Source organism: Pelodiscus sinensis, chromosome 12 (assembly GCF_052426305.1).
Source record: "Pelodiscus sinensis isolate ZL-2025 chromosome 12, ASM5242630v1, whole genome shotgun sequence".
NCBI lineage: Eukaryota > Metazoa > Chordata > Testudines > Trionychidae > Pelodiscus > Pelodiscus sinensis.
The window spans coordinates 47,979,740-47,996,214 of NC_143063.1; the positions used below are offsets into that span (position 1 = coordinate 47,979,740).

The 16,475-nt window shown below is 45.6% G+C and overlaps 1 protein-coding gene across 9 annotated transcripts in view; it reads left to right on the forward strand.

The window, feature by feature from the left end:
- ZC3H18 (zinc finger CCCH-type containing 18) overlaps nt 1-16,475 on the forward strand; it is a 67,461-nt gene that overhangs the window by 10,822 nt on the left and 40,164 nt on the right. For all 9 annotated transcript variants that reach the window (XM_075939891.2, XM_089781552.1, XM_089781551.1 and 6 more), the window contains exons 3-7: nt 5,624-5,708; nt 10,887-11,035; nt 11,492-11,584; nt 12,884-13,041; nt 15,182-15,214. In XM_075939891.2, coding sequence (XP_075796006.2) covers nt 5,624-5,708; nt 10,887-11,035; nt 11,492-11,584; nt 12,884-13,041; nt 15,182-15,214 — 518 coding nt within the window. The remainder of the gene's footprint in view (nt 1-5,623; nt 5,709-10,886; nt 11,036-11,491; nt 11,585-12,883; nt 13,042-15,181; nt 15,215-16,475) is intronic.

Here is a 16,475-nt window from a genome sequence, read left to right on the forward strand (position 1 = left end):
GCCTCAGCATATCTAAGGGGGATATGATAGAGATCTACAAAATCATGACTGGTGTGGAAAAAGTGACCAAAGAAGAGTTACTTACTCTTTCTCATAACGCAAGACCTAGGGGTCATCCAATGAAATTAATAGGTCGCAGGTTTAAAACAAACAAAACACAGTTTTTCTTCACTTAGCGCACAGTCAACCTGTGGAACTCCTTGCCAGCGGATGTTGTGAAGTCCAATTCAATAACAAGGTTCAAAAAACTACTAGATAAATTCATGGAGGATAGGTCCATTAATGCCCATTACACAGTATGGACAGGAATGGCATCCCTAGCCTCTGTTTGTCAGAAGCTGGGAATGAGTGACAGGGGCTGGATCACTTGTTGATTATCTGTTCATTCTTTCTGGGGTACCTGGCGTTGGCCACTGTGGGCAGACAGGATCCTGGGCTAGATGGACCTTTGGTCCAACCCAGTATGGCTGCTCTTATAAATGAGGTGCTCACTTCTGAAAAGGGAAGCCTAATATGTACTTAATTGTGACTTCAGTTGCTATGTTCTGTGGGAAAGCCTGTTGCACACGACATCTGTAAAGAAATCTCAAGTAAACTTGATGCTTATCAAGTGCACAGCATCACCGGAGTGTCAGATTTCTACTTTTGCTCATAAGAACATCAGAATGACCATACTCGGTCAGACCAAAGGTCCATCCAGCCCAGTGCCCTGTCTGCCGACAGTGGCCAATGCCAGGTGCCCCAGGGGGAGTGAACAGAACAGGGAATCATCCAGTGATCCCTCCCCGTTATCCATTCCCAGCCTCTGACAAACAGAAGCTAGGGACACCCTCCCTACCCATTCTGGCTAATAGCTATTGATGGACCTAAGCTCCATGAATTTATCTAGCTCTTTTTTGAACTCTGTTAAAGTCCTGGTCTTCACAACATCCTCTGGCAAGGAGTTCCGCAGGCTGACTGCGCTGCATGAAGGAAAACGTTTTGTTTGATTTAAACCTGCTACCTCTTAATTTCACTCGGTGACCCCTAGTTCTTATGTTACGCTCACAAAGGACTTTTGGATGATGCTAGCACCATGTTAGTTAGCCACATTCTAGGTGCTTGTAAGCTATGCCCTCACTTGTACGTTGTTAGCCTACCAGGCTGGAATGGCTCTTGCAGATGGACCATGTGGCATGACCTCTTTGTGCTAGGCACTGTACAAACAACATAACACACGTAGCTGGCAATTGGAGTAAGTTGTTGTCTGCCGCTTTGGTGGTGCCCGCTCCCTGTGAGGACTGATCGGAGTTTGTACACAGAAAGGCCAAGTGATGAATCCCATTAGGAACACACTTACTTAGTACAGCAACACTCTTCAGTCACCCTGTGTACAACTGCTTCCATTTTACAGATGGAGGAGACTTTCTCAGCACCACAGAGTAGGGACTAGAATCCTTCCTGTGGGTTTAGACCTCACTTCCCTGTGACTACTAGGAGCGTTAGGCAGCATTTAAATTATAAATGCAAAGTGGCTAGTATTAATTCCTGTCAGAGACCCAAGTGCAGTTTCTTGCCTCTGTTTCTTGTTCCCCATGCAACAGGTACAACTGGGCAGGGAAAGTTTGTCACTGCAGCATCTCTCAATTAATCAAGCAAGGAAACAGTGAGTTTGGAAAGTAGTAATTTCCAGTCCTACTCAGCCAAGGAAGATTATCCTGACTGGAGAACTTGAAAGTCAGGGTGGGAAAAGTAGGATGTTCTCCATTGAAGACTAACGGAGAGGAAGTTAATTGGAGGAGACAAACAAAATAATAGTCTGTCATTTCATTTGGCTTTCCAGTTGGGCTGAAGCTGGCAGTGACGTTTCCTGGAGAAGAGGTTCATATCTCAGTGGAAACTATGGTAGACCAGCATTAGCTGAATTTAGCATAGATCCCACATTATGCACTGATGTCTGGCTGAACTCCCCCTATTGGTGGTAAAATGTTCAGGACATGTTGGTGAATGACAGAGGGTTTAGCTTATTAGAGCTTTGTCTAAAAGACCTCAGGTTTTTTTTAATCCAGTAGAAGTGCAGGAAAAAAAATTGATCTTTTCTGCATTGGCCACTTGTCCTCCTGTTTGCTTTAATCTGCTGAACGACTCAGTTCCTAGCCAAAGATCAGAACAAAACTTTTCACACCCCACTCAGCAATCCTCTGACAATATCTTGAGTTTTCTTTGTTGGTTTAATCCCATTTTGCTTTGGCTAAATAAGTGGTCAGGATCATGTATGTGATGTTTTCCTCAGTGGAAGATGATCTGATAAAATCCATGATATATTTTCAACTGTTCTGACTCAGTTTCATTGTAGGTTAGACATAGCTGTGTAATATATTACCGGAAATCCTTAGTCTGGGAGAACCCAAGCAATTAAATGTACTAGATCCCTAAAATTTTAAAATAAATTTTTAACATGCTTCTTAATACAATACTAAATCTTTCCTCCTGATTCATAGGAATTCCTGGGACCTCTGTGCACACTAATATTCAAGACGAACTTGCACTCTGAATGGCTTTCATACATTTGCTTATAACGGAGATCCCAGCTGTCTAATTCTGTGTGGTCTAACAAGAATCAAATGCTTTCCCTTTTGTTCAAGCACTAGCTTTGCAAAGATGTCATACAGTTCTACTGAAAGGAACTGAGTTAAGCTGGCGATACCATTCACATTCTGTTGAATGCAAGACCCATCTCTTTTTTTATGGGGGGAAAGGGAGGGTTAATTTGTTTGCAGTTTATTCTGTTTACAGACTTTTTTAGCTTGATGGAGAAGAAAAGCTAGCACAAGATTTAAATGTGTGCCCCATTTGCAAACATTTTTCAAAATGAGCTCTGGCCCAAAGTAACTGAGAGATGGTGCAATGGGTCCCTGGAGAGCGGGGTTATCCAGTGCCAAGCAGAGGTTTCCCCTGGTTTCCAGGTGTAACATGGCTAAAAATACGTAAAACGTTTTCCTTATAAGTTTTCCATGTAAGGAAGCATTGTAGTTGTTACAGCAGGGGTGGGCAAAAGGGACTCTGTGGGCTAGATCCGGCCCGCCAAACAAGTTGATCCAGCCTGTGGAGGCCCTGCCACTCCCTCTACCCCCAGGCCAATCAGGGTGGGGGGAGACTGTGCACTACCCCACCCCCCAGCCCTGATTGGCCTGGGGGCATAGGGGAGTGCGTGAAGTCTGCTGAACCCCTTGCCGGGCAGGAGAAGTTAAAGTCAACCGCCAGCTGCTGCTCAGCTGGCGGTTGACTCTAGGCACGGCGCTCCCTTGCAGGGCGGGGGTAGGAAGCAAGAGACTTCTTGTGCTCCCCCTCCCCAGGCCCTGATTGACCTGGGAGCAGCCGGGGGAGCACATGAATTCTCCCACCGCCAGGAGCACGGCTACCTAGAGGGAACTGCCAGCTGTTCTGAACAGCTGAAGGTTCTCTTTGGGGAGCGCGGGGAGAGCAAAGACTTTGCGCACTCCCCACCCTGAGACCAACCAAGGTATGTGAGTGGGGAAACACGGAAGTGTCCTAGCCCCGCCCCTTCCGCCTGAGGCCCCACCCCTTCTAGGGCAGCCTCACGGCCACTTCAGAAATTTCTGAGGCAGTCCCCAGTCAAAAATCTTTGCCCATCCCTGTGTTACGGGGATGTTATGATTGCCAATGGTCTATGAAGATGTTCCACAATGTGAAAATATTGTAGGGAAGCTGAGAGAGACAAGTGAAGGTTCCAGTACCTTCTTGGGCAGGGCTACACTACAGTCAGGAGAATGCTTTCCAGAATGGGTAGACAGACACACACAGTAGCTCTGCCTGAGCTGGCGTGCTAAAAATAGGAGTGTAGCCATGGGTCACACGGGCAGCAGCTTGGGCTTGCTACTTGAGTATGTACCCAGGATGTCCATGCGTGTTTGTCGATAGGTGGCTAAACTGAGCTATTGCTCATGCAGCCAGTGGCTACCCTGCTACTTTTAGCATGCTGACTCCAGGAGAGTGGGCATGTGTCCGTCTGCCCAAGCGAGGACTCATGCTCCCAGCTGTCATGTAGAGAAGCCCTTAGTCGCAACTGCGGCTGCTCTTGAGAGCCAAAACCCCTAGTGCCTTTGACGTCCCAGGTCACGTGGCCCATTTCCTTCCCCCTTGACCTGACAGATCCAAGTGGCTGAAAGTTTTTTCCAAAAGCATTTCCCTGGAGAAGAACAGAAGCCGCCTCTGTGCAGCTACACTTGTTTTATTCTGGGGAGGTATATTTCATTTCACACATCTCGTTTTGAGGTCTAATCTTCCCAGGTGACTCATCTTGAAAGCAACTTAGGCAGCTCCTGTGCACTCCATCTTCCTAAGGTTCTGCCTGTGCACACTGGGTTTGTGCTGAGTTCCATTCTGAGCAGTGCTTTGTAGGGATCTAAGCAACGAGTCGACTAGCCGATAAGCAAAGGCTTATCGGGTAGTCAAGTGGGAATTCGACTAGTCACTTCCTCCCTCCCCTCCCCCCTTGCTGCCTCTGTCAGAGAGGCAGCAAGGGATGGGAAGCAGGAGCCGGTGCTGGTGGAGCACTGTCTCTGTGGGGAGCAGGGGAGGCACGGGCCAGTGGGAAAACTGCACAAGCGGGGATTGAAATAGTCCCACTCCTGCCGGGTCCACTGCTGCTCCTTTCCCTTTGAAATGTCCATTTCTCGTACATTTTAAAGGAAGAGGCACAGAGGGGAACCCCTGCCAGCAGAGACTGCTTTGCTCTGCTGTCCTAGGTTCCTGCTGCGTTGGTTCCCACTGCCTCTCTCCCTTGGAAATGCACAGGAGCCGCAGGGTCTTGTACATTTCTAAGGGAGAGGCAAAGCAGGATAGTGAGCGCCCCCCCTTATTGACTAATCGAGTAGTCGATAGAAATTCCATCGACTCCTCAATTAGCTGATTAATCAAAATGTAACATCCCTACTTTGACTCACGCTGAACTCCTGAGCCCCCTGTTAAATAATAGAAGGGTAGGAATAGTGGGGCGGGGAATGTGTTTTACCTGCTGCAGCAGGGGTCTTTGAAAGCAACAGATTTAACTTCCTTCCTGCAAAGCTGTTTGTGAGATTCTGTCACTCCCCACTATAAAGAGGCACATTCATATGTATGTTATAATTCAGAAATTGTCTCCAGAACTTCTTGTGTAGGTTCTTGACATCTGTATCCACTCTCCTCACCAGTTGTTTCCGGCTGGTCTGTATGCAACACTGTCTCTCTTGTAATTGAACATGCATTTTTGAAGATATAAACTAAAGAGGAACTGAAGATAAATCAGTGTGATATTGCTCTATCGTTTTCCTAACATCCACTCAGGTTTGCCCCATTTTAAAACTTGAAAATGGGTGCAACATGGACTCTGAAGTCTGATCTCAATACTAAGATGCTCTTGATGCTTGCAAGAGTCCAGTCCTCCCTGGAACACTAGAATTAATACGCTTGCTCCCCTACATGAAGGTGCACAGCATGTGTCATGCTGCCGTGTTCCTGTTTGCCCCGGGATGCACATTCTCTGAAACTTAGGAGTTGCTGGCTTTGATTTTACTGTGAAAGAGTCGGTGGGTTTCATGACGACTTGACTCCATTAAGCATCTTTTGCTTCTGTGCCTTGCAGGATGATGATCTGGAGGAGGGTGAAGTTAAAGATCCCAGCGACAGGAAAGTGAGGCCACGTCCCACCTGCCGATTCTTCATGAAAGGTAACAACATGTTCAGCAGGAGGGATGGCATCAAGCTCTTTGCATCTTCTCTGGTTCAGTTGTGCAACTGTTCGACTACTGGTCACGTGAGACACGCTGCCCCAGGCATTACCCTAGATCAGTGGTTCCCAACTGCCAGGCCGTGGACCAGTGCCAGGCCGTGAACTGCTGGGCCGCAGTGGCTGCCAGATCTCAAGTTGGCTGTTCATGGCAGCTCAGCTCCAGCAGCTGTGGAGGCTGATTTGCCCGGGGCTCAGGCAGTGGCAGGAGGAGGGATAGTAGGAGGTGCCTCCCTCTTTTCACCCCCTCCCAATCAAGTAAGGTGGTGGCCCAGCCAGGACTCTGCACTCTCCCTCCCCCCTGCCTCTAACCATGGGGGCATGAGACGCGCTTGAGGAAGGAGTGTGCGTGCTGCCAACGGCCACTCCCCCAGCCCACGCAGCAGTAACGACCACGCTCCCTAGAGGGGGCAGCCTGGCTCTGGGGAGTGCAGGGGTGGGAGGTGGGGTCAAAGGATGTTAGGGCCTGGGAAGCAAGGGTCTGGGCTGGGTCTAGATCAGGGTTCCCAATCTTTTCCAGATGGGACCCATTTTGACAATTCAGGAAGACTTGGTGACCCAAGGCAATTCAAAAACGGTGGGAGGAAGGGAGGCAGAGCCACCTGGGGAGACACTTGGCGACCCTTTTGAAATGTAATGGCGACCCATAGGTTGGGAAACCCTGGTCTAGATGGACAGGTAACATTTTATTTGCATATTCATTATTTACATAATGAATATGCAAATATGCACACAAAATGTTATTGGCGCACCACAAGTTTGTGAATGGATTTGCCTGTCCACCATATAAAAAAGATTGGGAACCACTGCTCTAGTTCACCTTCCCTCTGCTGCCCCCCCGTCCCCGTCCCCGGAATAGCCAGATGCTGATTTTTGTCAGGGCCAACATGCAAAATATCTATCAACTTCTGCTTTAAGTGTGGGATGCCTTGAAATTACCACACCTTGAAATAAGAAATCCCTTCTGCCGTCATCTTCATGGTGGAAATATTGCTTAAAATGTTTTTCAGATATTACATTCTATGCGTTAGAGAGGAATAATGCTCTGTTCTGAAATGCAGAACGTTTGTTTAGAAACTGTCCAAATAGCATTCCAAAGAGGGACGGTATTAAAGGCAGATCTAGCATCAGGACTGAATGATTATGTCAGGAATGGTGGTTTCCCTTCGAGCACGGAGCACCTGATTCAGAGTAATGTAGTCCAGGAAGAGAACATTTTTTCCTTCAGTGCAGAAAATCAAAAAAATTAGCCCCGTGAAAATATGACACAATGGAAACTGGGTTAATGAAGATGTAAGTCTTTATGGCCTTCATAATAAAAGATCGTGTTGCAGAGTCCTCCTCACAGAAGATGGTAATGCTAAATGCCGGTGGAGGGGTTACCACGACATATGTGTGCCTCATCAAAGCCACGTAAAATAGAGGACTAAAAGGAGAGTATGGAGCGAGACCCATTAATCCTGCAGCAGGAAGTAGCACCTGCTGTTTTTTTAAAAAAAAGAAGCCTGATAAAACACCCAGAGTAGATAACCTATCAGAACTGTTAAAAGTGACTGATCTCATGGCAAATTTGCAGGGAGGTATGGATGATTAGAAACTGACCAAATGACTGGATGAGTGGAATCTTTCTGCTCTTATCAGAAAAAGGAGCCATAACAGGATGTAGTAACAATTGCATTATCTCCCTGTTATCACACATGAGCAAAATTTGGCTCTGCATAAAGGAACAATAGAAGCAGAACTACCGCCGCATTGACCCTGTTTCGGTGAGAGACAAGGCGCACGCGATCAAATCACGAACATCCTGAGTAGCACTGAAAAATGCAAGGAGTTGAATCCCCTATCGCTCCTGTGTTTCATTGACTACACAAAAGTGTTTGGTACCGCTTGGAGGAAGTGATTGTCTTTGGAAGATACTGGCAGACATGGGGGTTCCAAAACATCTCCATGAATGCCTTGCAAGTCTCTAGTGCCAATAACAGACCATGGTGGGAACAGCAACAGTTGATAGCAGCTGGTTTTCCACTGGGCAGCTGTGAAACAAACATATTCTGCCCCCAAGCCTTTTAACATTTATGCAGACTTGGTTCGGAGACAAGTTCTGCAAGGTTTGGATAAAGTGGAAGGAGCTGGTGCACACCTCTTAACCTGCCTCTGATAGCTGATGACATGATGCTCTTTGCTATAGCCATGGAGGGAAGGCAAGAGATGTTGGAGTTGGTTTTTAATATGGACTCTCCCTGAATGAGGCTTGTTGACATGGGTAACAAAAATCGAATAGCCAGACAGCATGATTAAGTTTTCGAGGTAGTCGTGCAAATGTAATTATCGAAGCTCGTACATAGCATCCAGGAAGCCTTCCCAAAGAAATCAGAACAGGATTAGGAATGGCTCATTAGCAGTGGCTTCCCTTACAGAAGTTTGGAAACATGATGGTCTCTCAATGTTCACAATCAAATCTTTGTAAAGTTTAACTTTTTCCATAGTGATTTAAGGAGGTGAATTGTAGGAAGCTAACACTGCTGACGAAGAAAATTAAAGTCTTTGAGATGTGGTACTGGCAAAAACTCATACATCTCTCTGGGGTGGAAAACAACAAATGCTTACGTTCAGTTATTGAAAACAAGCAGACCCTGCTGTCAGAAATCAATGGGCACAAGCTTTTGCACGTTGATCAAATCGGGCGAAGAGATGGCAATAACATCGCAAGTGGCTAGTTCTCATAGTAGAAGACCGCTAGTGAGTAGATGGATAGATTTGTGACAGATCAGTTGAAGGTTGGCTGTTGAGTGCTCAAAGCTAACTATGTAGCGGAATTTTTGGATGTCTTTGATCTAATGTCTTATAGTTTGGGATTAAAGAGGAGTACTCGTGAGTGAAAAATCATAATTTTAAGAAACAAATTATCTTGTCTCTGTTACATACAACACCTGAAACTTAGTAAAAGTTTATAAACTAATGCATTTGTGCTTTCAGTTTGCTTTTTGCATTTTCTTCATCTTAACCATTAAAAATAAACTAATCAGTTTCACTTAAGTTCTCATTGCTAGTACATTGTTGCAAAGACTGTAGAGGATGTTTAAAAAATAAAATCTGTTCCCATGGAATTTCTTCAAAAGATATAGAAACTAGGTTTTCTAAAGCCTTGTTTTTAACAGAATTGAATATTGGCCATATTAGACATAGTTCCTTCAACTTCCCCTTAAAGTTGTGTTCACCCAAATGCTTTTATTTTAATAGAAAAGGTAAATTAAGGAAATGAATTAAAATAAAACTAGAAAGAGGAGTGGAAAGACTTGCTTACGCTGCTATGTTGAGCAAAGGCTACAAAGGGATTCGGTTGGGATTTTTCCAAGAGGTAAGAGCTAAGATTAGCTCACCGGTTGCATTGAATGGCTTCCTGTGTCTAATTGTTTCCTGTCATGAGTTTGATAGTGATGTCGTTGGAAGGGGTGTGTTCCTCTGTACCAGGTGTTTTTTCCCTGGGCATAGTTGTTTGGGTTTTTTTTTTTCATTCTTAGCGTTGTTTAATCACTTTGCTCCACAATAGATCGGAAGTATTTTGAGCACGTCACTTATCTTAACATGTGAAAGTTCAGATTGCATCATGTCACACTCTTTTGCCAAAGATTCATTCTTCTGATGTCAGCTTTGTTTAGGTGATCTTGATTTCCTTTCTGCCTTCCCTGGTACAAGAGAGTTGTAGACGTATTGCCAAACAGGAGCCAAGCTAAAAGCCTCATTGTGGGATGTCCGATGCTCAAATTCTAGTCTCTGCAGTCAGTTTCTCAGAAAGCCAAGTGTCCTGTGCTGTGGCCACATCAATCCATTGTGGTAAATAACGGCTTCAGTGAAATAACGTGTGTTTATAACCCATTGTAGTAGAACAGCCTGATTCATAGCCACTCTGTCACATGCACTAGCACCTCTTATTTGCCAGGAGTAACCCTTGCACTTGACATTTAAATAGGAAATAGAAACCGGTCTGTGTAGATAGGAGTCCCTGCATTCAACTTTCAAATCTTATACCTTTACTGCAAGTGTTCAAGTATATTCCAGTGGTGTCCGTTTTGTAAAGTTCCTGAAGAGGGCGCACTAGCCCTCGTGGAAAACATGGCCGTACCAATGACTCAGGTTTGCTGAGCACTGTTTGTGATCCCATTATAAAAACCTCACTGGTAACTTAGACTGTCCCTTGAACACAGAAGTGATGCATCTCAGGTAGTGTCAGTGACACTTCTTGTGTGCTGTCCTGCCACCGTGTCCCCACCCTTGGGGTGACAATGTGGATAGATTTCTGTTTCCCATTAACTTTTCGGCGCTGATGCCGAGACCGCCAATCAAGCTTGCGATTTTAGTGTTGTTGTGTGACACAGAGACCTGTGGGACCTCTGCTGAAGGTCCATCAATTGGCTTCACACAAGGGGCTAGAGCGGGGGAAAACAAGTTTTGTTACCTACTAACCTGAGCTAAATTCAAACCAGGAGTAGACCATATCTTCATCGCATCACAAACACCCGAGCTCCCCATGGTACGATAACGTCAGCTAACCCATTACAGCATCCGGAGTAGACTTTCAGAGAGATGTTAAACATTGTCTCTGGCCTCCTGAGAACACCTCATCTCCTGCTGCTGTGCAGAATCCTCTAATAGAAGGGCTTGGGTTTTATTTTTCCTCCCTGCCCCACAAGCCTGTCTGTTTTACTCCATCTGAGGCCTTTAAACTTCTTGCTGCGTTATTAAATTTTGAGCTATAACAGTTCCTAACAATGCTCTAAGCACTTTTGACTTATAAAATACAAACACCACTCACTGGCTCATAACCCACGTAGTTATCTTCCCAACCCACCAGAGTCGGGGGGGAGGCTCCTTTTTCACTTAGCCAGGAGCCCAACTGTATTCATCTGTCAGGAAAGCTTAGGATCAAAGGCTTTGCCGAGTACTCTCAAGGAAAGTGACCCTGGACCGAGGCGGGGAGCAGAAAGGTCCTGTCTGAAAATCAGAGATGTTCTCTCCTGGGAGACTTCACATAGATCTGGAACGGAACAAGCGTTCATAGCCTTCAGGTGTCTGACTGTTCTGTGCCGCATTTTAATGAGAGCTCTCTGCTTTCCCACAGGTCACTGTACTTGGGGAATGAACTGTAGGTTTATCCATCCTGGTGTGAACGACAAAGGAAACTACTCCCTGATCTCCAAACCGGATCCTTTCTCACCCAACGGTGCACCTCCCATTGGTCCTCACCCACTGATGCCGGCAAACCCTTGGGTATGAATACATCGCTTTGCATTCGCCACCTCCGCGCTTCTTACCTGTTTAGATCTGCCGCTGCATTGCAGGGGGTGACGATTTGTCTGGAAATGAATGACAGGGGAGGGATCACGTGAGGATTACCTGTTGTGTTCCCTCCCTCTGGGGCATCTGGCATTGGCCACTGTCGGGAGACAGGACACTGGCTGGATGGACCTTTGGTCTGACCCAGTACGGCCGTTCTTATGTTCTAAGGATTTGTGTTATTTGGGCCATTAATTTAGCAAACTCAAATGTTCTTGTGGGATGTATAATTTTTAAGAAGGTGCTTTTTACAACCCCTGGCAAATGGCAGTAACGTTCCATGTGTGCCCCATTGACGTTTTGCCTGGATACTGGTTAACCTTCACAAAGCACGTTTTTCCAACTACTTCTAATAGCCTGTGTCTGTCCTGTTTCTTATTTTTCTAACAGGGTGCACCTGTCGTTGATGAAATTTTGCCTCCACCCCCTCCAGACCCTCCAACAGAAAGTGCCTGGGAGAGAGGACTCCGGCATGCTAAAGAGGTGAAAGAGTCCTTCGTGACATAGGCTTACCACTTTCACTCGGTCAGCCTGTGTGTGTTACTGTGGTGGGAGAAGGACAATATAGTCAAAGCCTCTGGGAATGACTTTGACTCTTCGAGTGGTCTTGTGTCTCTGCTCAGTGGAGGCTGTGAAGTGGAGTCAGAGTGTAGCCTCTACTTCCAGTCTGATTTGTTTTTTCAATGGGTAAGATGTTTCTGTGACACTCACCTGAACCTTTCTGGGATGAGTAACTTGATCCCTTTTTTTTATCTTTTGAGGGAGCCTTTTTGGGTGTTTAACCCAACAGACACCTACATGTTGTGTAACATGACAGTCAGTGTCCCTCTAAGATTTTTCCAACTATGCGCAGAATGAGTTTTGAGTTGTGCGCCAATATTGAAGTCATGTGCGCTGATTTGGACGTGTGCCACCATGGTACCTGATTTATTTACACACACACGTGTTCCCAGCCGCCGGAGCAGATGCTTCCCTCCCATCCCCCTTCCCTGCCATGTGGCAGGTCCCATTCCTGGCCCTAGCTGCCAGAACAGGCCCCAACCTCCCTGCCATGTGGCAGCCCCTTCCACCGGAGCAGGCCCCCTCACCATGCCGTCTGAAGAGGTAGATGGGGGAAGAATTTTTTGTGCGTGGCTACACAGGCGCGCACATTAACGGGAACACTGACAGTCCGCTGGTCAAGCAGAGAGAGTTTCCAGCTTTCTTTTTCCCATCAGCACTAGTCAGAGGAGATTGCTCCTGCAGAGTCAGGGGCACCATGCTCAAATCCCTAATGCAGCAGAACTGTTTGCGAGCAGGTACCATGTGCCTTTGTGTCACTGCTGCTTCCTTTAGGAGGTCGGGTTGCCAGATGGTTTCAACAAAAATACCAGACACACTTGACATTACATGATTTCTTCTTTAGAAAATACCGGCCATTTCTATTTTCTCAATTTGTTTCCTGTACAGAAAGCTCAAATACTAGACTGTCCGGTTCAAAACCAGACACCTGGCAACCCTATTAAGAGGCTGTGTGTCTAACTTTCTGGAAAGCCTTTTACCGATCACACCCATCCGGCTGCCCGATCCATCTTTTTCGCTATCCTATTAACTCACATATACATGTGCAACGAGTAAATATCCAACCCCAAACTGTTCTTGAGAATTGAACTGAAGAGAGACAGGTTAACTAGGCAGCAGGCCCCTCACTTGTGCCGATGTACCATTAGTAAGCTAATCTTTGCCCTCTGCGTCTCGAAAATGGTGTTACCTTCAAAAGCTTTTTATTGTGCCTTGTGACAGGTGTTAAAAAAGGCAACAATGAGAAAAGAGCAGGAGCCTGACTTTGAAGAGAAGCGGTTTACGGTGACTATTGGAGAAGATGAACGTGAATTTGATAAAGAAAATGAATTTTTCAGGGACTGGAATTATCGCATCACTAGAGATGTCCGAGACCCAGCGTAAGATGTGGCTTTGTGCTTGCCCCCTGGGTTTTTGGAGCGAATGGGTGGGAAGGAATCCCTGCATGCCAGTCCTCAGCTAAACCTTTTGCGCTAGGTGTGTTGAAATACACAGCCCTGAGTATCCCTACTGTTACAGGGGATGGAAAATCCCGTTTGTATAGTTAACCAGTCAAAAGTTAAGTTTAACCACTTAACTGATTACACAGGGATGGGTGAGGGGCCTGTTTCAGCCCACTGGGTAGAGTACCCCCTCTTCCCTCCTCCCCACCTGCCATAGCCAGGCTGCAGACAAGGACTGCTCCAGCCCCCTATCTCCTCCTCTTCCCCTCCACCCCCCCACACAGCCTGATACTGCCAACTCACAGCCCACATGGTCTGGGAGCCAGTGGCTCACCCCTCCCCTTGGGTAACGGTTAACCGTTACAAGTAAGTGTCACAGGTTTTCCTTGTATACTTTTTTAGCCTTATTTCTTCAGCACTAGTGATTTGTGCTCCATTGCTATTTACACAGCTCAAACCTGCGCTAAAAAGTTGATGTGTGCGCGCGCGCGCGCGTGTGTGTGTGTGTGTGTGTGTGTGTGTGTGTGTGTGTGTGTGTGCGCGCGCGCGCGCCAATCCCTTGCATCATCAGAGCAGCAGTACTCACACTGTAAGTCTGAGCGCAACAAGTGTGGTTGGCACGGCACTAAGATAGCCTCTGACATCTTAGCCAGCCCTGGATTAATCATTTGAGAATTCACTAACCAGACGACTTTACCTCCCTGCAGTCAGGACATGCAGAGCAGGAAGATTTAGGGGCAGTGGGAAGTGTCTTAAACCTGAAGCATCAAACCTGCAGGATTTTTGTGGGGTAAAACTAGGGGGGAGTGATGGCGTCAGCACCCCACTTTGGTGACTGGCAGCCGTTAGCCGCTCTCCAGTGCTGCTGGCTGCCTGCCTGGAGACCCCAGCAGGCGACAGGACATCCGTTACCTTCAGGAGTTGGGGTTTTGGCTTTTTGAACTCCTAAGGGCTAGAAAATCATTTTAAAAAAAATTAAAGCATCAGTTCTGCTGGAACTAAAGGATGCGCCCTGGTGTACACATGTGCGTGGCATGGAAAGATGACTGATCACCATACGAGGATACATTTGCCAAGCATTGGTGCCAGCTTGTTTGACTCTGTAGGAAATGAAAACACAAGCAGGCCAAATCAAACTGGTTGGTTGGTTAGGCACAAATTTGCCCTGGAATTAAACCTAATTCCTTTTCCGCCTTTTTACCATGGGTGGGACCATGTCTCAATTTGGCAGGTTGTTGCAGAACCGTAAATGCTGCTTATACAGTAAAAGCTAACCCCAGTCATCCTGCAACCTGATTTTTATTTGGAGTCTTGATTTAGCATATGCACAACGTGTTATAAGTGGCACCTGACCACAATTCATCACCAAATTTGGTCTGCGGGTTGAATCATTGGCTTCCCCGGGACAGGTATTGACAGGGTGTGTGATGTAAACACAGATTCATGCCACCCCATTTGATTCTGAAAAACTTCCACATGTAACCAGTACACGTAGTCAATCTGTTAATGCTAGTGGTGACAACACAGATATTAGATTCTTAAACACTTAAGTGATTTCAGCCTGGATTTTACCATTGTATGAAAGCTGCCTTGTAAAATCGGCAAATATTCAAGCTGCTGTTTTACTGTATTGCAATAATACGCATCAGAGACCCTATCCAGATCTATGCCTCATTTTGCTAGGCACTGCACTGTCCTTAAAGAGAAACAGTTTAACCTTAGATTTGTGGGCAGCAGAGTTGAACAGAACTGAATTAATAAAACTATAATGAATTGAATGCTGCAAAGTGACCTTCCAGTTCATTCAGGAAATTGAAGAGGCATAGTTCTATGTAACCAGATTGGTATAGGAAGCAACTTTTTCTCCTTAGTAAGCTTGTGTGTTGAGCCATTACATTTAACTTGGAAAATGTCAGCAATTTTAAGCCCTTAATCATAGTTAGAGTGAAGTAGCCTGTCACAGCAAATCCTAATTTGATTATTTGAATCATAATGTGGATAGCTGGGTTGTCTTGTGACATACAAAGAAGGCTAAATGGTTCGTGAATCCTTTCTTTTCTCTTTTGAAAAATTATAGGGAGGTGGACATCAAAGAAAATGTGAACTATGGGTAAGCAATTTTTTCTGATTTCAACCCTATACCAATGTAAGACAATGTTCCCTTAATTTTCTTCTGTTTCAACTTTTTCAAAATTCCTTGGCCATAGGCAGTTATCACAAGGTTGGATGCAGCTAAACAATTGTCTGCCTATATTTTCATTTTTGGATGCTGCCAATGGTGGCGGCTGGCTGCAAAATGTGACTCTGTCTGTAATTTTTATAAATACGTGCAGAAGGCAAAGCAATGGTTTTTGTTTCTGTGAGAGAAGAGACAGGACTTTCGGGTGGGGCTGGGTTGAAAAGTCAGAATTTCTACTTTGGTGTAGTTTAAAATTCCATTCTATTTTTGTTCCTGAACGTCGGGAGTCACGGAACCTGTTCTGTTAGTGGCCCAACAGTCGAGAGCTGAATTCAGTATCAGACATACTACCAGTAATTTGGAGCTGGATCCATTGTTAGGCAGAAAAGTGGAAATCTTAAACTATGTAAAAGTGTTGACAGAAATGCATGCAGTGACTTGGCTCCCGTGAGAACACCCAGCTCTCCCTCTGCCCTAGATTTTTGGACACTTATATTCGAAAGGTGTGGGGAGGAAGCGGGAGAATGTCGCCCTTCCTACCTTTCAGTAGGGGCTACTGAACTGACTATGGATTTGGAAGGCAGGATTTCTTGATTTTTAATCTCACTTTTGCCACTGACTCCTGTGTTCTGGGAAGCTACTTGAACCCTTACCCCTGGGGGAATTCTCCACCAAAAGTAATTAAAATCCCTTGCACAACATTTTAAAATTCTGCATAGTTTTTGTCAAAATAACACAATATAATCATTTAATCACTCTCCTTTCAATTATTTTGATAATTTTATTTCAAAATACTTGTCAACAAGTACATCTGTGACAACGCAAACAGTGAAAAAGATTCAGAATGTTTTTAGTGTAGTATGTTGTACATGCCATAATTGTAGATACCGGATAGGGTTAGTAAACCTGTTCTAATGAAGGAAGCTTTATATGCTAGGGGACTGCTAGCTTTTAGACATTTCTCCCAAAAGAAACGATGGTCTTCCTGCAATTTCATTTGGGGTGGGGGCACAACACTTGCGAATGCGTTTTTACACTGAGGTGTGATACTTGTTTTCCATTGGAGAAGCTACGCTCCAAATTCAAGGGCCAGAGTTGCATAAGTGATTCGCACGCACTGAAAAGTGATGTCCGTGCCAGCATCACATATTTTTCCTCTCACTAGAGAGCTCTTGCAACATGCTCATTCCTG